Consider the following 23,386-nt stretch of genomic DNA (forward strand, 5'->3'; position numbering starts at 1 on the left):
GGAAAAAGAGATAATTAATCCAAACATGTGAAGCTCATTGTTCTTTGTGCCTGAAATACTTCTTAATACTTTAGGGGAACCAAACAGAATTCTGGTGGTTTGAGGGGTTGAATAATAAATGACCCTCTGAATAAACTTTTCACAATTTAAAAAAAAAAAAAAAAGAAATAACATTCTTTTTTGCTGCATTTCACACCTCCAGGCTGATCTACAGTCCAAATGTCACAATGCCAAGTTAATTCCGAATGTGTAAACCTGCTAAATCTGCAGGGGGTTGAAGACTACTTGTAGGCACTGTATATACACACACACATATATATATACATACATATATATATATATATATATACATATATATATATATATACACATATACATATATACATATACACATATACATACATATACACATATACATACATACATACATATACATACATACATACATACATATACACACACACACACACACACACACACACACACAGTTAAGGCCAGGGGAAAAACTAATGCGCAAAGAAAAGATAACTAGTTCTGCTGGGAAGAAGTTGACTTGCCAGAGTATGAGTGTATAAATGATGAGGATTCCGAATTAGATAACCCCTTTAAAAGGGGCTTTCCAGTTTCAGAAAACCAGTGTCCCAAGGGGCAGTTTGTTTAAAAAAAAAAAAAAGTGCTTCATTCACCCTCCCCTGGTCCAGCATCTGGTATTGCCTGCAGTGCTTTTGTTACTTCACCAACACTGCAGACAATCACTGAGCTCAGCGGCTCTGCCCTAGTAGATGGCATGAGCAAAGAATTTTGTTTAAATAAATAAATAAATAAATAAATAAATAAATAAATAAATAAAACTCTGGAAAATCCCTTTAAGGAAAGCTATAAGAGCAGAGCGTCAGTGTAGGGTACCGGACACGTACAACGTTCTCCTCCTCCTCCCTCGGTCCTTCTTTCCGCACTGCCGGTTTCTCCAGAGGACGGATGCGAGTGCTGTCCCAGTGAATCCACTCGTCGTATCGACTGCTCCAGCGTTCAAAATGGACCAGCATTTTTTCTTCTTCATAATTGATTTTCTCAATCTTTGATGGATACCTGAAAAAAGAAAAGTCGGCACCATCGAAAGAGCGTCCAACAGCCAAGCAAAGTGTAAAATCATGAGGACAGCGCTTAGTAAACACACTGTTCCTTAGACAAATCATCCAGGATTAGAAAAACAACTTTCTCTAAAAACAGCGCCACCCCCGTCCACAGGCTGTGTGTGGTATTACAATTCACCCTCCACTTTGATGGATCTGATCTGTAATACAAAGCTGAGCTCATGGACGGTGGGACGAGGATTCTCTAGTTCATGTTTTTCTAATTCTTGACATTCCCACCAAGTTCCGAAACATTTTGTAAATCTTTGGTTGCCGTCAGTGAATTTTTTTGTTTTTTTTTTTATATCCAGAGGCTAAAATCTTATACTTTTCAAGCATAAAGTTTTTTTACCATTGTATCCCCTCCAAATTCCCATCTATTTATTCCTGTAAGAACGAAAGGAGCCGTTTCTTGAGAAACATGGACCCCAAAGGGAGCCTTCTATTGCCTCTCTGTGGCTCCGTCTATTACTAGCTGCATAATGATTGAGGATTGACATCTGCAACTTGCTGAAGGATCGAAACACGTTGACTAGAGTATCCTTTCACCATTAATCTAATAAGTGCGTTTGTTTGGGGTTTTTTTTTACTATTTCAGTGCTGGATCTAATTTTTTGCTTTGACTGACAGCAGAATGATTTAACTGAGAATCCATCAGTGAGCTCATCCGACGAGAGAGAGATTGTAAATCTTATCTGTCTCAAAAGGTGTACAACCCCTTTAACAGTCATGGCTAACACTATATTATCCTGTAGTCAGAGCAAGACCCCCTACACCTTTCCTCCAGTAGTCATAGCTGCTGCCCTTTGCCTGAATAGTCATGTCAGTGCTCCCTATTACCCATCAGTCACATCAGAAGCCGCTTTCCTCCAGTAGTCACAGCCACATACTAACCCTCAAAAATCATAGCGGCGCTCACTATTATGTGAACACATAAGTCTCATCAAAATCCTCCATCTACAGTAGCCACAGCTGCATCTAACCCCCTATAATTGTAGCAGCGCTCCCTACTCCCCAGTAGTTACATCAGAAGTTCTGCTTTGACAACTTAAGTTATTGTGATCAGGATTTATTTTAAAATTTAGGACCAGTGCTACTTTAAAAAAAAAAAAAAAAAAAATATGGCACCGCAATGGGTACCAACATAACCCCAAATATGCCAATAGATAGGCAATAGATATATGTTCATGTTTGAAGAAGAAACAGTGTACACACGTGTGTTATACATTCAACATATAATAACATGGAAGAGATTGATTGACGAAATCTTCATATGGCAGGGTACAACAGATGTGCAACCTTCAACAAATTGAACAGCGGCAATCCCAGGCTTATCATTCACCATCTGTTATGATGGTCACCAGATCATTTTTCTGGACACTTGATTTTAAGATTACTAGTAGAAATGAGCAAATCGATTTGCAGGACACTGGTGGCTAGACAAGGGTCCTGCAAATCTTTTTCCTTTCGATGTGGCATTTGATATGTCAGGACTGGCTTAACGTCATCTGTGCAAAGAGACATACAAAGGACATCATGCCCGCCATGACTAATTTGAACCGGCGCCGGGGATGCCAGAAGGTAAAATTTTTGCAAGACTTCACATTTAGCTGCCATCTACCAATGAGATGATCCCCTCATCTCCAATTTCTACCAACTGATAGGTAACCGTAACAGCCCATTTTATTTCTCTAGCTGCCATCTTCACCACATGAAAGATTCTCTTCAGAGACTCAGAAAACATTTGCAGATAGGAGTTACCCAATGTGATATGACTCAAGAATGAGTGTGATTAGATAGGGATCATAATCAAAAGATATAGTGATCCCAGATATTATTTGATCCATCAATAACTCAGTATCAAAGAGAGATGTCCTCTGGCTGACCCATTTTTACCATGATGATGAATACGTGTCAGACAGATTTTGAGCAAACCACGATTATGAGGAAGTTTACAGTTCCACAGTCAGGAAACTCGTGGTTAGTTGACAACAGGTGTAAGGAAGCTGGCAAATTCATGGCTCCTTGCAATATCTCCAGTTAACTGTGGTCGGCCAGTGGTCAACTGGCAAAATGTGCAGGAAGCTACTGGTGCCCACAGCAGCTTGTGGTCAAGTTACATGAAGAGGACTCAGCTGTCACATGCTGGTCACCAATTCACCACTCGGTGCACATGACGTACAAAGTTTTGCTATAAAAAGACAGGACTCGCTTAATGAGATGGGGACATTTTCCAGGACGCTCAAGTGGACGCACTGTTCCTGTGACGCAATGTTGTTTCCTTCTCACTAATCGAGTCCCTCCGATGAGAAAGGCGTGCTACAACATACGGTAATGTTGATGCATATTTCTGTTATTGTATAAGATTCTGTGACTATGAAGTAGTGCTAATGCCTATGTACCATTGATTATTCATGTGCTATTAAAATAAATAGTATCTTGCTATAAAGAATCTTAGTATTCGTGCCTGATTAGGATATCAGTGAGCGCTTCGTAAGTACGGGCTTTCAGACCCATTTTAGGAGAATTTAGCAAGACACCCAACCAAATTACTACATTTAGGGATCATGACACAATCTAACCTCAGACAACTCAAAGCCAACCACACAACCTTCATCAGAGCAGAGTACACAAAGTCACCAGACGACACCGGTCACTACCTACCCGAGCATAGCCTCATAATCCAGAATTCACGATTCCATCACGTAAGTGTCACAAGAGACCACCTAACCCGTAAAACCATCTGGTTAGGACTAATGTAGACTAATCCCCAGTGGTAACAGCGGGGCTTTATTCCGCACCCAACTACTTCTACGTAGCTTTGTTCTCCCTGCAATAGTGATAATGTGACCACCCCCTCAATATCTTCAGTGCTGGAGAGGAGAAGCGGGGTTAATGCCACGCTGTCGCCAAAAAGGAGGAAAATTGTTGATTCAATAAATAAGTGTTTTATTTCATAGATCAATGCGTTTCAGATAATCGAGTCCCCTTCTTCAGGACCAAAAAAGTAAAAAAAATATATATAATGATCGATATATTGTTGATTTGTTTCCCTTTTTGGTCCTGAAGAAGGGGTCTCGATCCCTGAAACGCGTTGACCTATGAAATAAAACATTTGCTGAATCAACAATTTTGCTACTTTTTGGCAACAGCACGGCATTAACCCTGCTTCTCCTCTCCAGCACTGAATATATATTCCACGTGGGGTTACGGCAGCCGCCATTATCTTAAAGGGAACCTGTCACCAGATTTGGTGACTATAAGGTGCAGCCACCACCAGTGTCCTCTTATAAACAGTATTCTAACCTGCTGTATATAAGAGCACAGGCCGCTGTGTAGAACATAAAAATCACTTTATAATACTCACCTAAACGGTTGGTGCGGTGCAGATTGGTCAGATGGTTGTTTCTGTTTTCCAGTACTGGCGCCTCCTCTTTCTGCCATCTTTGTCCTCCTTCTTCTCAAGCCTGGGTGCATGACGTGTACTACGTCATGCACACGCGCCGGCATTGAGGTCCTGCGCAGGCGCACTTTGAGCGGGGTAGATCAAAGTATTGTATCTGCGCAGGAACTCAATGCCGGCGCATGTGCATGACGTAGGACGCCTCATGCACCCAAGCTTCAGAAGAAGGAGAACAAAGATGGCCGAAAGAGGAGGCGCCGGTACCGGAGAACGGAGACACCCATCTGACCACTCTGCACTGAACCGAACGTTTAGGTGAGTATTATAAAGTGTTTTTATGTTCTACACAGTGGCCTGGGTTCTTATATACAGCTGTTAGAATACTTTATATAAGAGTCCACTGGTGGTGGCCGCAGCTTATAGGCCCCAAATCTGGTGACAGGTTCCCTTCAATGCAGGCTTAGTGGTTGTGGCTTACATAACCCTATAAGGTGAGTGCAATCTCTTGTCACACCACATTTTAATATCAGGTAAGACCCTATTTGCGCTCTTTGTCCTCAGCTTTTACACCCCCTCAATATATAATATTATCGGACCCGAAGCTAACGAGGAGACCGGCCACCGACCTACAACAGCAGAGGACGGCGCACACACCTGTCACATATAGTGTATAGGCGTGTATACAGGGACAACAGTGTATTTAATGGGATCTGAAAGGAGATCAAAGATAATCGTTTTAAAATACCTTGAAGAAATTGAGACCATTAAAGAGAAAAAACGATAGATCCAACCAAAAATGACGGGCAAAATAACAGCACGATATCTGGGGAAGGGAGTGAACATGGGGGAGGGGAGGAAGGTCACAACTACTGCCCAGAATTTCTTCTATTCCCTATATTTTGATAAAAACTAAATGGTGACACAGATTAACTTTTCTAATGTTTTTTTATTTGCCAATTTATTTCTTTTTTACTTCAAGGCTTGTGGGGGCAGCTATCTTGTCTGAGCTTCTAATTCAAGCATATAGTGACAGCAGCAAATATGGGCTCTAGACAGCAGACGGGATCTAAATTACTAACTTGCAAAGAAGAGCTTTCCAAGCATGTTCTCATCTGTGCAGGAAAGGGAGGAGGTGAGCTGTGACATTAACTATAGTGAGTGCTGGACACTTATTTTTATTCAAGCCGCCTTCAGAGAAAACAGATTGGAACCAACGTTTCGGCTCATTCGAGCCTTTGTCAAGGTATATCTGTAGGAAGTTTGGTAGCATGTGAGGGAGTCTGGGCTGTATACATGGCAGAGTGGCCGTGGCTATAAGAAGACTACCCACCCACTGAGCTGCTACACAGTGGCCAAGACCATACAGCAGTATAACAAGACAGGTTCTGCTCAGAACAAGCCTTGCCATGGTCAACTACAGAAGGTTAATGCATGTGCTCAGCGTCCTATCCAGAGGTCATCTTTTCAGAATAGATGTATGAGTGCTGCCAGCATTGCTACTGAGGTTACAGGGCTGCGGGGTCCGCCTGTCAGTGCTCAGACCATACACTGCACACTGCATTACATTGCTCTGCATGGCTATCATCCCAGAAGGAAGACTGCACTAAAGATGAAGCACAAGAAAACCCACAGTTTGCTAAAGACAATCAGACTAAGGACATGGATTACTGGAACCGTCCTGTGGTCTGATAAGGAGGAGAAAGACAAGTGTGTCCTGCCTACAGTCAGGCATGGTGGTGGAGGGTCATGGTTTGGGGCTTCATGATTGCTGCTGGCTGTGGGGGCTACAGGTCATTGAGGGAACCATGAATACCAACATGTGCTGTGACATAATGACGCAGAGTATGATCCCCTCCCTTCATATTCCAACATAACCCCAAATACCTCGACACCACCACTGCCTCGCTAAAGAATCTGAGGGTAAGGCTATTTGCCCACATTGCGTTTTTATGTGCAGAAAATCTGCACTTAAAAACGCATGTTTTGACAGAAAAAAAGCAGCTGAAAAAAATGCGCATTTCTTATTGTGTTTGCGCGCTTTTTTCACATGCTATTTTTTGTGCGTTTTTTTTCATCATGGAGATCACGGAGGTTCCCACGCTGTACCCCTGCGATCGCTGCTGGGTCACCGACTTATTTTACAGCTGGGACCCAGCTCCCACTGTACGGAGCGGTGCTTGTGCTGCTCCCGGCAGTTTAACTCCCTAAATGCTGCAATAAATGCGATAACAGCATTCAGGACACAGGGAGAGGAATCACTTACTTCTCCCTGGTGATCGGGGCCCTGTAATGAATTCACAGGGAAACGATCGCTGCCATAGTAATCCTGAGTCGTCACTATGACGACCCCGGGTTACTGAGGTACGGCTCGCCTCACAGACAAGGCCACCTATGTCATCGGAGTTCACTGCAGCAAAGCCCCGAGGTAAGGACAGCGAGATGAGTAAATGGCTGCAGGGAACCCTAGTGACATTAAAAAAAAGAAAAAAAAGCACCAAAAAAGTAATGTATGTATTACACAGATTTTTTCCTGTGTTTTTCACTGACTTCACTGAAGTAAATTGGTGAAAAAGCAGGAAAGGTGCTGAATCAGCCAATCGTCTCCAGACCTAAACCCTATGGAGCATCTATGGGGCCTCCTTAAATAGAAGGTAAAGGAGTGCAAGGTCTCTAGCATCCACCAGCTCCATGATGTTGTCATGGAGGATGGAAGAGGATCCAGCGGCTCCTGTGAAGCTCTAGTGACCTCCATGCCCAAGAGGGATAAGGCGGTGATTGAAAATAATGGTGGCCACACAAAATATTCACACTTTGGGCACAATTTGGCCATTTTCACTTAGGGGTGTACTCACTTTTGTTTTCAGCGGTTTAGACATTAATGGCTGTGTGCTGAGTTATTTACCCTGTTACACAAGCTGCACACTGACACTGTACATTGTATCACAGGGTCAGATCTGCAGTGCTGTCCCATGAAAAGATATAATAAAATATTTAGAAAAATGTGAGGGGTGTACTGACTTTTGTGATATATTGTGCTTACCACCTATACGCTGACAACACACAGATCTACCTCTCCATTCCAGATGTCACTTCTCTGCTGTCCAGAATCCCAGAGTGCCTATCGGCTATATCCTCCTTCTCCTCTCGCTTCCTAAAGCTCAATGTGGCCAAAACTGAACTGATCATCTTTCCTCCATCTCACCTGCACTCTCCACCTGATCTATCTATTACAATAAATAACACCACGCTCTCCCCAGCACCCAAAGCCCGGTGGTGCCTCGGAGTGGCCTTTGACTCTGCCTTGTCCTTCATACCACACATCTAATCCCTCACCACCTCCTGCCGTCTTCAACTCAAAAATATTTCCAGAATCCGCCCCTTCATCAATTCTCAATCTACAAAAATGCTAGTGCATGCCCTCATCATCTCCCGCCTCGACTACTGCAACATCCTCCTCTGTGGTCGCCCCTCTCCAGTCCATCCTTAACTCTGCTGCCCGAATGATCCACCTCTCGCCTCACTACCACCCCGCTTCTCCCCTCTGCAAGTCCCTTCACTGGCTTCCAATCTTCCATCATATCCAATTCAAACTACTAATACTGACTTACAAAGCCATCCACAAATTGTCTCCTCCGTATATCTCCGAACTAATCTCCTACTACAACCCAACACGCAACCTCCGGTCCTCCCAAGATCTCCTTCTCTCCTCCTCTCTCATTCGCTCCTCACGCAACTGCCTCCAAGACTTCTCCTGAGCATCCCCTGTCCTCTGGAATTTGCTGCCTCAACACGTCAGACTATCTACTACACGTGCAAACTTCAAACAGAACCTGAAAACTCATCTGTTCAGAAATGTCTATAATCTTCCATGCCCCCACTGCTTCACCACCGCCGGAGCTGCCGCCTCACCACCACCGGAGCTGCTGCCTCACCACTACCAAAGGAGTTGCCGCCTCACCACCACCAAAGGAGCTGCCGCCTCACCACCACTAAAAGAGCTGCCGCCTCACCACCACCAAAGGAGCTGCCGCCTCACCACCACCAAAGGAGCTGCCGCCTGACCACCACCGGAGCTGCCGCCTCACTACTACCAAAGGAGCTGCCGCCTCGCCACCGTGCCGGAGCTTCCGCCTCGCCACCGTGCCGGAGCTGCCGCCTCGCCACCGTGCCGGAGCTGCCGCCTCGCCACCGTGCCGGAGCTGCCGCCTCGCCACCGTGCCGGAGCTGCCGCCCGACCAACACCCCATTCACTGTCTCTTCCCCCAAATCTTATAGAATGTAAGCCCGCAAGGGCAGGGCCCTCTTCCCTCTGTACTAGTCTGTCTACTGTAACTTGTGTATGTATTCTGTATGTAACCCCTTCTCATGTACAGCTCCATGGAATCAATGGTGCTCTATAAATAATAATAATAATAATAATAATAATAATAATAATAATATATAAAGCTGATGTGAACAGATCCTTATAAGATGATACATAAAGTAAATCCTGCAGTGTCATGAAACAATATTCCTCTCTGAGGTCGCCCCATCAAGAAGATATTCTGTTTCTTGCAGACACAACGCTAAATAGTGATGACAAGTGATATCTGCAGACGGTCTACCGGGAAAACAAGAGCATTCCCCGTCCGCTCTCCCACCCTGCCACTATCCCGCCATCATATGCGCAGACACTGGATTTCTATATTTGACATAATACGAAGGCTGAATGAATGTAGTGCCTCAACCTTGGTATCTCCTCAGCAGATGGCAGCACCGGTATGCAGCAGGAGCTGGATGATTGGGAAGACTCCTCCATGGCTCCAGTTGTCGGGAAGCCTTAGCAATGAACGGGGTAAAGAATGGAACCCTACGGAGCCGCAGGTGGTCCGTCAATGCAATTTAAGCTACGTGCGGTCATTTAATTCTTGAAAGCAGAAGGTATCACCCTAAAGGAAATTCATCAGATAATGCAGCCGCTTATGGTATTGTTGGGCCACACATCACATGCCACCACAGCAGAAGTTCAGAGACTGAAGCTCACCACCGTACGGTATCCTCCATACATCCAGATTTAGTGCCGACTTCCATCTGTTCCCAATAATAAAAGAAGACAACCTGTGGGACATCACTATGCATCTGATGAAGTAGAGAGAACTGTGAGAGGCTGGTTGTGGAAGCAGAGTGTTGACGTCTTCCATGACGGCTTCAGAAAACTTGCTCATCATTGGCATAAGTGTATCCAACTGTAACGCTCATGGCCAGTGTAGGGGCAGCTGATCCCGCTGGACCACAGGGGGCACCCAGGTTTACCCATTAGTGGGAGGGGTTTAACTAAGCGCCCACCGCAAGGCGGATACCAGGGAAGTGACCGGGACTGTAGCAGCTGACCCCCAGGGCAGGAGATGGACTTGGGTACGAACACAGAAGCGGGGAGGTACAAGTGAGGTGACCGGGGCAGACAGGCAAGAGGTAATGAGGGCAGACCGGGAGTGGAACAGCTGGCCACAAGAGGTAGTGAGGGCAGTCAAGGATAGGAACAGGTGGCCACAAGAGGTAGTGAGGGTACACAGGGGGTGGAACAGGTGGTTACAAGAAGTAGTGAGGGCAGACAGGTAGTAAGGGCAGACAGGGAGTGGAACAGGTGGCCACAAGAGGTAGTGAGGGCAGTCAGGGAGTGGAACAGGTGGCCACAAGAGGTAGTGAGGGCAGTCAGGGAGTGGAACAGGTGGCCACAAGAGGTAGTGAGGGCAGTCAGGGAGTGGAACAGGTGGCCACAAGAGGTAGTGAGGGCAGTCAGGGAGTGGAACAGGTGGCCACAAGAGGTAGTGAGGGCAGTCAGGGAGTGGAACAGGTGGCCACAAGAGGTAGGGAGGGCAAACAGGGAGTGGAACAGGTGGCCACAAGAGGTAGGGAGGGCAAACAGGGAGTGGAACAGGTGGCCACAAGAGGTAGTGAGGGCAGTCAGGGAGTGGAACAGGTGGCCACAAGAGGTAGTGAGGGCAGTCAGGGAGTGGAACAGGTGGCCACAAGAGGTAGTGAGGGCAGTCAGGGAGTGGAACAGGTGGCCACAAGAGGTAGTGAGGGCAGTCAGGGAGTGGAACAGGTGGCCACAAGAGGTAGTGAGGGCAGTCAGGGAGTGGAACAGGTGGCCACAAGAGGTAGTGAGGGCAATCAGGGAGTGGAACAGGTGGCCACAAGAGGTAGTGAGGGCAGTCAGGGAGTGGAACAGGTGGCCACAAGAGGTAGTGAGGGCAGTCAAGGAGTGGAACAGGTGGCCACAAGAGGTAGTGAGGGCAGTCAGGGAGTGGAACAGGTGGCCACAAGAGGTAGTGAGGGCAGTCAGGGAGTGAAACAGGTGGCCACAAGAGGTAGTGAGGGCAGTCAGGGAGTGGAACAGGTGGCCACAAGAGATAGTGAGGGCAGTCAGGGAGTGGAACAGGTGGCCACAAGAGGTAGTGAGGGCAGTCAGGGAGTGGAACAGGTGGCCACAAGAGGTAGTGAGGGCAGTCAGGGAGTGGAACAGGTGGCCACAAGAGGTAGTGAGGGCAGTCAGGGAGTGGAACAGGTGGCCACAAGAGGTAGTGAGGGCAGTCAGGGAGTGGAACAGGTGGCCACAAGAGGTAGTGAGGGCAGTCAGGGAGTGGAACAGGTGGCCACAAGAGGTAGTGAGGGCAGTCAGGGAGTGGAACAGGTGGCCACAAGAGGTAGTGAGGGCAGTCAGGGGGTGGAACAGGTGGCCACAAGAGGTAGTGAGGGCAGTCAGGGAGTGGAACAGGTGGCCACAAGAGGTAGTGAGGGCAGGGAGTGGAACAGGTGGCCACAAGAGGTAGTGAGGGCAGTCAGGGAGTGGAACAGGTGGCCACAAGAGGTAGTGAGGGCAGTCAGGGAGTGGAACAGGTGGCCACAAGAGGTAGTGAGGGCAGTCAGGGAGTGGAACAGGTGGCCACAAGAGGTAGTGAGGGCAAACAGGGAGTGGAACAGGTGGCCACAAGAGGTAGTGAGGGTAGTCAGGGAGTGGAACAGGTGGCCACAAGAGGTAGTGAGGGCAGTCAGGGAGTGGAACAGGTGGCCACAAGAGGTAGTGAGGGCAGTCAGGGAGTGGAACAGGTGGCCACAAGAGGTAGTGAGGGCAGTCAGGGAGTGGAACAGGTGGCCACAAGAGGTAGTGAGGGCAGTCAGGGAGTGGAACAGGTGGCCACAAGAGGTAGTGAGGGCAGTCAGAGTGGAACAGGCTGCCACGGGAGGCAGTGAGCTCAGTGAGAGAGTCGAATAGGCTACAACAGGAGCCAGTGAGCTCTCCATCAATGGAAATCGTCAAACAGAAACTTGATAAACATATAGCTAGAATGATTTAGGAAAACCTGGCCCTTAAGGTCCCTTCGAACTCTAACATTCTATGATTGTACCTGACAACTAGCTATCAGCAGACTGGTATACTAACTAAGGTTGTTGCACAGGCACCTCCCCTAATGGGAGAGTGCCTTAAATACATAGTGCCTCTCAGCCATAGGCTGAGATGTATTTCCTGGAAATAGGGCATTGAATATTTAAGAGGAGGGCCGGTGCCCATTAGCGTACTAGGCACGATCCCGGGGAGTGTGTGCCGAGGACAGAACAGCAGGACACATGGATGGCCGGGAGAGTTTGGGGGAGGACGCGACCTGGCCAAAACGGTGAGTAAGTCTGCACCCTTCAGGGACGCCGGTGCTAAACCAATTGTCTGGTGATTATGTGGAAAAGTGAATATCGGTAATTAAAGAGTATATTCTAAGGATTATTTATATGTTTGATGTATTACGATATTCTCATTGAAAGGCAAGTTACGAAGGTGGAGGCATTGCTTTTCATTCAACCCTCGTACAATTTGAAGAAAAGGAAAATAATGATTTCAACATTGTAAAACCACCAGTGCCGTGAGGACGAAGTCAGAAACTTTTTTAATGATATAAACAAAAACATATACGATCACTGAAAGCAAAGAAAGATCAAGGAAAGAGTGATCATTGTCTCATAAAGATTTCTGTATCTTTCTAATCATCGCACTCATCCTGTCCTCACCAATCTCAAAATCTCTGAAGCAAAGACTGAAAGCAAGCAAAGACTGAAAGCAAGCAAAGACTGAAAGCAAGCAAAGACTGAAAGCAAGCAAAGACTGAAAGCAAGCAAAGACTGAAAGCAAGCAAAGACTGAAAACCAAGACATAACTAACAGTCATCAGAATTCAGAGTTGGGTACAAAGTATCCAGTCTGGATCCATCATCATTCGTGATGATTTTCAGTTTACTTGGATTGATGCATCGTAGCAAAGAATCAGAACACTGATGAATACACAATAGGTGCCTTAATGTGTGAGCACCAACTCAGAAGACTAAAAAAAAAACAAAAAAAAAAACAGTATGGGGGAGAGCGACCCAATTTTTCACCCTGTAACAGAAGTCAGAGGAAAAAAAAAAATTGGGCATGTTGAATTTTGATATGCCCAATCATTTGCTCTCATAATCAATGTGATCGCGAGGGTCCAATCGTTGCCATGGTGACCTCCGGGTCACCAAGCTAGGGGAAGCCTCAGGGATCATGCCAGGAGGATGATCCCAGCGGCTTCTGTCAGTGCTGCACTGACAGATGTAATGTATTGCTGGTGCATTGCAATACATTATACCTACAATCAGGGCAATACAAAGTGATGTCTCATGTAGGAATAAAATAAAAAAAAGTTTTTAAAAAATTAAAAAAAAAAATTAAAAACAGCAAAATAAGGGAAAAAATATTTAAAAAATGATGTATAAATATGTAAAAAAAAAAAAAAAAAAAAGGGAAGAAAAGGATTTGGTATCCTCACAACAAACGGATTTATAAAACTGTCCCACTAGTTAACCCCTTCAGTGAACACCGTAAAAACACAAAGTAGTAAAACCTGTGTGTTTTCAGCACAAAAAAAGTGGAATAAAATGAGATTAAAAAGTCATAAAGAAATAAAAATGGTAGCACTGAAATCATCTTGTCCTGCAAAAAAAAAAAAAAAAAAAAAAAAAAACAAGCCACAATACAGCTCAGTCAGCAAAAACATGAAAAAAAAAATATAAATTAAATATATAAACTACATCTCTCAGAATACAGCAATCCAAACACTAACATTCCTGCAGTGTCAATATTCACACTGTACCCCTGGATGAATTCATTGAGGGGTGTAGTTTGCAAACTAGGGTCACTTGTGGGGGGGTTTCTGCTGTTCTGGCACCTCATTGGCCTCAGGGGCCAATATGACATGACAACCGCAAACCATTCCAACTAAATCTGCACTCCAATATGGCGCTCCTTCCCTTCTTCACTTTGTACTGTGCCTCAAAAGTAGTTTTTAACCACATATGGGATATTGGCCAACTCAGGAGAAACTGCACAACAAATTGAATGGTTCATTTTCTCTTGTTTACCCTTGTGAAAATGAAAGATTTAGGGTTAAAGCAACATTTGTGTGGTACAAATTTAGTTTTTCATTTTAACGGCTCAACTTAATAACATTATAACATTCTATGAAGCACCTGGGGGTTCCAGGTGCTCAACAAGCATCTAGATAAATTCCTTGATGGGTCTAGTTTCAAAAATGGGGTCACTTGTGGGGGAGCTCCACTGCTTAGTCACCTCTGGGACTCTCAAAACGCGAGATGGTGTCCGCTAACGATTCCAGCTATTTTGGCATTTAAAAAGTTGCACTACTTTCCATCCGAGCCCTGCCGTGCACCACCACATTTGGGGTATCTGTGTACTCAGGAGAAATTGCACAACAACTTGTATGGTGCATTTTCTCTTGTTACCCTTGTGAAAATTCAAACTTTGGGGCTAAAGTAACATTTTTGTGGGGAAAAGTAAATTTTTCATTTTTTCCTTCCACATTGCTTTAGTTCCTGTGAAGCACCTAAAGAGTTAAACTTCTTGCATGTGGTTTTGAGCAATTTGAAGGGTACAGTTTTTAGAATGGTGTCACGTTTGGATATTTTCTATCACCTAGGTCTCTGAAAGTCACATCAAATGTGGTGCGGTCCATAAAAAATGGTTTTAGTGATGGGCGAATTAGCAGATATCCGTGATTGGAGAGTCTACCCCGATTTAAAAAAAAAAAAGCAGCGGTTCTGGACAGGAATTGATATTTGATATCTGGTCACACGCCGGTCCCCACATACATCTATGGGGACCACAAACCGGCACTTTGGTGTTTGTGTTCATTTCTTTTCACTTACAGATTAGTAATGGGGAAGAGCCTCATGGATGCCTCCCATTACTAATCTGGGGCTTAGTGGCAGCTGTGATATGTTATGAACATATTACTATCCCAATTTCCACCGCACCAGGGCAATTGGGAAGAGCCGGGTAAAGTGTCGGGAATGTCATATCTAATGGATGCGACAATGCTGGATGGCTGCAGGCTGATATTTTTAGGCTAGGGGAGGCTCAATAAGTATGCTTTTCTGTGCTGGGTATTATAATACAAGGGGCCCTACAATTATTTATTTTTATGCTACGATAGTGACCCACATACAGGGTCTGTGATTGCAAGCTGGGGGTCGCGTCTGATTGCAACCAATCACAGACACTAGGACTGCCGGTGGGCGGGGGAAACAGTGAATATGTATGAGGCTGATAAGCGGCCCAGGAGATAGAGATAGAGATAGAGATAGAGATATATATATATATATATATATATATATATATATATATATATATATATATATATATATATATATATATATATATATATATATATATATATATATATATATATATATATATATATATATATATATATATATATATATATATATATATATATATATATATATATATATATATACACACACCGTATTTTTCGCTTTATAAGACGCACCGGAATATAAGACGCACCCCAAACTTAGACATAAAAAAGGTAAAAAAAAAGAGAAATGGGGTCTGTCTTATACTCCGGTGTTCTCTTACCGGAGGGGGGCAGCAGTGGTGGTGAAGCGGGGGTCACAGGAGGCACAGGTTGTGCTGGCAGGCGCGGCAGGTCAGTGGCAGCGGGGTCCGTGGTTGCAGGCGCGGTGGCAGGATCCGTGGGGTCCGTGGTGGCTGCAGCAGCCGTGGCGGGTGAGCCGTGTAGCAGGCCGGTGCAGTGAGTGTCCGCGGTCCCGGTTCAGTGGTGGCAGCGGCGGCGGCGACTGCTCAGTGGTGGCAGGGACTGCTCAGTGGTGGAGTGTGTCCGCGGTCCTGGTTCAGTGGTGGCAGCGGCGGCGACGGCTCAGTGGTGGGAGTGGCGGCAACTGCTCAGTGGTGGCAGCGGCAGGGACTGCTCAGTGGTGGAGTGTGTCCGCGGTCCCGGTTCAGTGGTGGCAGCGGCGGCGATGGCTCAGTGGTGGGAGCGGCGGCGACGGCTCAGTGGTGGGAGCGGCGGCGACGGCTCAGTGGTGGAGTGTGTCCGCGGTCCCGATTCAAGTAATGGCGCCCGGAGCGACGCATGCGCAGATGGAGCTCTCATCCAAGGGCTCCATCTGCGCACGCGCTGACTCCCGGAGCAGCGCGTGCGCAGATGGAGCTCTCATCCAAGAGCTCCACCGGCGCCATCATTTGAAAGTGGGACCGCGGACAACTGGTAAGCTGCACAGCCGCCCGCTTCGCATGCACAGAGTGGCAGCCAGCAGGCTGCCCGCCCACCCTGCATACAAGCCGCCGGGTACCTGTGCTTGCGTGTGGTGGCAGCCGGGTACCCATGGCGGTGTGCGGGCGGCAGCTGGGTGACTGTGTGAGGGCGGCAGCCGGCTGCCGCCCGCACGGGCACCCGACTGCCGCTCGCACACAGCACCCGCTGCCGCCCGCACACAGCCACGGGTACCCGGCTGCCGCTGCACGCAAGTACAGGTACACGGCCGCTTGCATGCAGCCACAGGCACCCGGCCGCCTGATCGCCTCAGACAGGACCCCCCACCCCGGTACCGGTTTATAAGACGCACCCCCCATTTTCCTCCCAAAATTTGGGGAGGAAAAGTGCGTCTTATAAAGCGAAAAATACGGTATATATTATATACTTTTTTTCCATAACGTGGAGCTCCGCATCCTGAGACTACCCGCCTTCAGCCGTGTGGCTTTACCCTGGCTGGTATCCAAATTGGGGGGGACCGCACGTCGTTTTTTTTAATTACTTATTTGTTTTTACTGCTCGATATAGACCCACCCACCAGCGGCTGTGATTGGTTGCAGTGAGACAGCTGTCACTCAGCGTGGGGGCGTGTCTCACTGCAACCAATCATAGGCGCCGCTGGGCGGGGGAAGCAGGGAATACGAGATGGATTAATGAGCGGCCGACATTTTCAAAAGAGAAGCCGCCACAGTGTGACAGCTGTGCACCGCCGCGCCGGTGATCGTGGATCGGTGAGTATGAGAGAGGGGGTGGGAGGGAGAGACCAACATGGACATAGAGAGACCGACCGACAGAGAGACCGAAAGACCTGTGTTTATTATGTTAAAAAAACATGCGGATCGCAACATTAATGCAATGCAAACGCACTGCTTAACATTTTGGTAGCGTTTTTCTACAACTCCTTGATTTCAATGGGTGTAGAACGCAGCCAAAACGGACAAAAGAATTGACATGCTGCTTTTCTAAACGCAGAGATTTTGTCAAATTTTTGACAATTAAAACGCTGCGTTTCACAAAGCATGGTGCGCACGGATTTTGCATGATTCTCATAGACTTTGCTGGGGAAGCCGAACGCATGCATTTTGTCAATGACACAGTGCAGTTGTAAACGCAGCCAAAATGCAGAAAAAAAAAACCGCAAAGTGCGCACATGGCCTTAAGGGTACGAAAAGGTTAAAAGTCATCTCAGTCAACGAATGAGTGTTGAAACAAATAATCACGCAGGACTCGCAGGCTTATCCCGCGTGCTGACGGGGGAGGCCGGACTCGCAGGCTTATCCCGCGTGCTGACGGGGGAGGCTGGACTCGCAGGCTTATCCCGCGTGCTGACGGGGGAGGCTGGACTCTCAGGCTTATCCCGCGTGCTGACGGGGGAGGCCGGACTCGCAGGCATATCCCGCGTGCTGGCGGGGGAGGCCGGACTCGCAGGCATATCCCGCGTGCTGGCGGGGGAGGCCGGACTCGCAGGCATATCCCGCGTGCTGGCGGGGGAGGCCGGACTCGCAGGCATATCCCGCGTGCTGGCGGGGGAGGCCGGACTCGCAGGCTTATCCCGCGTGCTGGCGGGGGAGGCCGGACTCGCAGGCTTATCCCGTGTTCTGGCGGGGGAGGTATTACTCCCAGGTTTGCATGTTGCCCTCACGTAAGCGAGCACACATCTGCTTAAAAGGGAACAATGTCATCCAGGATGCACGGAGGATTGTGGGGCTCAACGCTAGCATAGAATATCCCATAGTTATGGTTTCCATAAAACAGGGAATGTGGATACAATTTGGTGTGAGAATCCCGCTTCCTCCTCTGCACCGCCTCGCTGCTGTTAAGTTTATAATAATGAATATGATTTACAGCTCGATGCTGCAGGACATGACAGGGTTTTGGCTTTGATGTTCTGCTCTAATCTCATCTGGTGTGGACTCTGTTCATCCTGCAAACTCTGACATGACACCTCATGAGATCGAGTTACTCTGTCAGAACCGGGCGTTGACTGTTTTTGGGCCCAATGGTGATCAAGTTTAGCAGGAGTTAATTCCTGTGAATTGCTGCAGGAGTCACAGGATGATAAAGACCTATTACAGCTGCCTCTGCCCTTAAAAGATGGTGGATCCTGGACCCTCATGCAGATTATAGCTCTAGCTTTGCTCCAGCGATACCGGTCTTTGAATGTGTTGATCCAGTTACTGGTGAACTGTTGTATGCGATTTGGTGTGCGGTGGAAATATCCTTGTTGTTTATTTCCTCCCTGTACTTTATTTCTCCCTGAGCACGTATTGTCTCTTCCCCGTGTGCTTGCAGAGAGTTTTCCACTGTGTGTCGGAATTTGTGGGATTTATTACTCCTGTCTCAGCCCTCCCCGGCATGTTAGACCAGGGCAATTGAGGAGTCAAGGCTGCGCTGGCGGTCCAGACCTTGCCACCTTCTGGTGTACCTCTGGCATATGGAACACATTAGGGTCCCCAGTCTGAGGGCCAGCCTTGGCGTCCCTACTTCTAGTTACCGTATCATATCCGTGATACCTTGGGCCTTCCGTTAGGGTGCTTTCACACTGCAATTTGTTCAGGGGTCCCGTTGGGGCTATAGCCAAACCCTCCACAAAATGGGATTAGGACATATGTGATCATAATGGTCAAGACAGAGTAATTGTGTGCTCTATCATGCACCATCTTCAGGCATATACACCTACTGGAGGACGACACCCAGATGCAAAAGACTATGATGGGAATCCTGAGTGGAGGACAAAACACACTGTGAAAGCCCCTTAAAAGGGAATCTGTCACCAGTTTTTTGCCCTATAAGCTGTGGCCACCACCAGTGGGCTCTTATATACAGCATTCTAATATGCTGAATATAAGAGCCCAGGCCGCTGTGTAGAACATAAAAACACTTTATAATACTCACCTAAACTGGTCGCAGTGGATGTGGCTCAAATGGGTGTCTTTGCTCTCCGGTGCCGCCTCTTTCGGCCATTTTTGTCCTCCATCTTCTGAAGCCACGGTGCATGACGCATTCGACGTCATCCACACTCGCCGGCATTCAGGTCCTGAGCAGGGCAGATCAAAGTATTGTAGTGCGCCTGCGCAGGATCGGCGAGTGTGTATGACGTAGCCGCATCATGCACACAGGCTTCAGAAGGAGGATGAAGATGGCCGAAATAGGAGGCGCCGGCACCGGAGAACGAAGACACCCATCTGAGCCACATCCACCGCAGCAATCGGTTTAAGTGAGTATTATAAAGTGTGTATGTTCTACACAGCGGCCTGGGCTCTTATATATACACAGCATGTTAGAATGCTGTATATAGAAGCCAACTGGTGGTGGCCGCAGCTTATAGGCCACAAATCTGCTGACAGGTTCCCTTTAATGTCAACCACAGTGCTACACCGTGGCTCTAGGACCCATTACTATGAGAACACAATGATACAATGCTCTTACTATTTGCCTCCGGAGTATTTGTGATTTTATGATCATTGCAAGAGTAAAGGGTACTTTACATGCTGCGACATCGCTAGCGATCTCGTTAGCGATGTGAAATTCTAGATCGCAAATGCGATCTTTTGAGATCGCACATAGGTCATTTTACGCATGTGCGATCTCGAAAGATTGCACTTGCGATCTAGAATTTCACATCGCTAACGAGATCGCTAGCGATGTCGCAGCATGTAAAGTACCCTTAAGTTAAACCAATCCTTCCTGGTCACGGGCTCTTAGAAATTATATATTTATTGCCTATTCTGTGGATAAAGCTTTTTTACCACCAAACCATCTACTTCAACAAAAACTGCACTATTTATTTACACTGCTTTGGTGCAATTATCTGCAGCCAATCAGGTGTTATTAATGGCGGTATTAGTAAAAAGGTCTGAAAAACAAGCAATATATACATTATATAAATAAAACCGTAAATAATACTGGCCGTACCATTTCTGCAGGTAGTCCTGCGCCTCCACACGAGCGCCAACCTCAAATGTGATTCCAGGGCGATGCGGAGGCTTCTTACTCATCTTAGAGTCTTCTCTTCTCCCCCCGACCTGTGGAAGAACACAAGTGTCCGGCAATCAGAAGCCAAGTAATGACACACCGGCTCTAAAGATGGCAGACCCCCTCCCATTGCAATTACTATATAAAATGCAGCATATTCAGTGCTAAGCATCCCAACATGAATCATAAACAACCTTTATACTGTATTTATTAGGTTTATTAGACAGTTCTCGGAAATGTTTCAGCTGTGGGAACTTGGAAGCGAGAATCTTGCAAGTTGCCGAACTCTGCCATCTCCAACAGTCCCATAGACAATGAATGGAGGGTGGTGGATCGGGAGCTTCATTCGCAGCTCTGCAGAGACCATGTTCTCAATATCCCCATTCTTGGGTTTATTGGGGCTCCCAAAAGGTCAGATCTTCAGCGATCAGTGAATAACTTAAAGGGAACCTGTCAGCAGAAATTTCACACTAAACCTAAAAGATCCCCCCCCTCTGCAGCTCCTGGACTGCGTTCTGGAAAGGTTCCTGTTGTTATTGTGCCCCCTTTGAGACCAAAATAAAGACTTTATAAAGTCTTACCTTTTTGTATGCAAATCTTTTTTTATGGTCACGGGGGCAGGCTCTCTTGCGTCCACTTTACGCCATCCCCCATCGCTCATTTACATACCTGAGGCCGCCGCCCAGTGCTCCCGAGGTCTCGCGCATGCGCCATGCCACTCTCGCGGGACTGAGCACTGTGCACTGTGTGACCGCTGGTGACGTGATTGCGCAGGCGTGAGATTATGGGCGGCGCTGTGATTGTCATCAGCAAGTACCCGCCCAAAATCTCGTGCCCGCGCTTTCACCTCTGCCTCCACCGTTCTGCGCAAGCGCTGGCCAGATGAACCCACGTCACCTCTCACTCATCTTTCTCTGGAGCAGGAAATAGATGGGAGGAGCGGAGCAGCATAACGGTGGAGGCAGAGTGAAAAGTGCGGGCACGAGATTATGGGCGGGAACTTGCTGATGACAATCACAGCGCCGCCCATAATCTCACGCCTGCGCAATCACGTCACCAGCGGTCACACTGTGCTCAGTGCTCACTCCCATGAGAGTGGCACGGCGCATGCGCGAGACCTCGGGAGCACTGGGCGGCGTCCTCAGTTATGGAAAAGAGCGATAGGGGACGGTGTAAAGCGTCAGGAGGGCGACTAACGGACGCAAGAGAGCCCGCCCCTGTGTACATACAAAAAGATTTGCATACAAAAAGGTAAGACTTTATAAAGTATTAATTTTGGTCTCAAAGGGGGCACAATAACAACAGGAACCTTTCCAGAATGCAGCCCAGGATCTGCAGAGGGGGAATCTTTTAGGTTTATTGCAAAATGTCTGCTGACAGGTTCCCTTTAATAGAAGAAATACTACTTTGCACTGCCTCCAGTCACCACCAGGGGGAGCTTAAGAGCTTACTGCAATAAAACACCATGTGGTCAGCTCCCTCTAGTGGTGACAACTGGAAAGTAGATTTTGTGTTTATGTAAATGGATTTTCCAGGACATTATGACTATACATAGGACAGATCACCAATATCATAAGGTTGGGGGGTCTGACTCCCGGCACCATCACTCAGTTAAGTGTCACCGAAAATTCAGTGGTGCCCCTGAAAAGTAGTGCAAGCTCTCTCCAATATAGGTGAATAGAGAAGAGCTTGCAATATCATTCTCAGCCCCTACCCTTTTACCTGGAGTGTGCAGCAAGCTGGACTTCAATATTAATGGGATCCAGTCATCCGATTCCAGCTGCACAAATGACATGGATCGAGTATCCGCTGCATTATTGTAGATACGTATGTTTTACACTTACATGTTGCAGTGCCTCAGAAAAAAAACATACTTGACATGTCGACTGAAAACTATGTTTAGCGTGACTAGTCCAAGAGGCCGATCCCTGGCGGCTTATCCTGGCCCCAATCACCTTGACTGACAGGTCTCTATACGTGAATGTAGAGACCCATCAATCTGGGCAAAAGTGGCAAGGAGAAGCCGCCAGGGACCTGACTAGGACTAGTCCGCCAAGGCATGTCGCTGGCTGGCTTCAAAGTGCACTACCACAGTGTCTCAGAATAGAAGATGTATAACAGACCGGGGCTCTGAAATGTTCCACAATTATTGCGACCTAGGAGATAGATAATGGTGATAATGGCATGGTGCTCGTCTTTTTCCAGTGTCCCCGCAGAGAATGAATGAATCGTGATTTGTGGGAGCACTACTGATTACAAAGTTACAACCGATCCTTTTCAAATGATAGAAATAAACCTTTAACAATGATTTACTTTGTATCCTTCCAATTAATGAAGTTCAGATGTTCGGACACAGGAGCAGAGATGGACACCTCAGTTCCATTATATGAGGGGCTGCTGAAAAGTCTTTGGCTTTACCCAAAAAGAAATAAGATAGGATGATAAAACTTTACATGTATTCCACATACTCTCCACTGATGACAACGCACTTCTTACATCAGTATTCCATGTTCTGTAAGCCTAGCACAAAGAAGGATTTGGGTTGTGCCTCAATCCAGGTTTCTGTAGCAGCCATGGCATCAGAAATGGTGAGCTATTTGGTAACCTTGGGATGTTTCTTCAGGTTTGGAAACAGATGATAGTCGAAGACAGCTAGATCTGGTGAATAAGGTGGGTGGTCACCAGTTGGAAGCCCAGCTCTGCCAGTTTGGCAGTGGTCACTTGTGCGGTGTAAGTGGAGTCGTCGTCTTGCAGGAACAAGATTGCTTTGGACATATTGCCGCGCCTTTTGGCCTTCAGAGCTGCCTACAATTGGTCCAAAAGTTCAATCTAATACCTTGCATTGATGGTGGAACCCTTTTGAAGGTAGTTCACTAGCAGCACACCCTCCTTACCCCAGAACACAGACGCCATCACCTTAGTGGCTGATTTTTGCACCCCGAGCTTCTTTGGACGAGGAGAAACTGTGCCTCCACTCTTGACTGCTCCTTGTTTTCAGGATCATACAAATAAATCCCAGTCTCATCCATAGTGACCGGTCGCTCCAGGAAGTTCTTATCAGTCCGGAAACGCTGACAAATGGAACGTGAAGTTTTCACTCCCATGCTTCTCTGATCTGTTGTCATTCATTTGTGGTCCACTTTGCAGATCACTTCCTCATGTCCAAATGTTCATGGATAGTGACACAAACACGTTCTCGGGAAATCCCCATGATGTCTGCTATTGTTT

The 23,386-nt window shown here is 47.0% G+C and overlaps 1 protein-coding gene across 1 annotated transcript in view; it reads right to left on the reverse strand.

The window, feature by feature from the left end:
- Window positions 1–23,386, reverse strand: part of PHF20L1 (PHD finger protein 20 like 1) — a 162,697-nt gene that overhangs the window by 135,190 nt on the left and 4,121 nt on the right. Inside the window, exons 2-3 of the mRNA XM_075352848.1 lie at window positions 20,099–20,208; window positions 918–1,089 (exon numbers count right to left, since the gene is read on the reverse strand). Of these exons, the coding sequence (XP_075208963.1) occupies window positions 918–1,089; window positions 20,099–20,181 (255 nt within the window). The 5' untranslated portion in view covers window positions 20,182–20,208. The remainder of the gene's footprint in view (window positions 1–917; window positions 1,090–20,098; window positions 20,209–23,386) is intronic.

This window comes from Anomaloglossus baeobatrachus, chromosome 6 (genome assembly GCF_048569485.1).
Source record: "Anomaloglossus baeobatrachus isolate aAnoBae1 chromosome 6, aAnoBae1.hap1, whole genome shotgun sequence".
In the NCBI taxonomy this organism is placed as follows: domain Eukaryota; kingdom Metazoa; phylum Chordata; class Amphibia; order Anura; family Aromobatidae; genus Anomaloglossus; species Anomaloglossus baeobatrachus.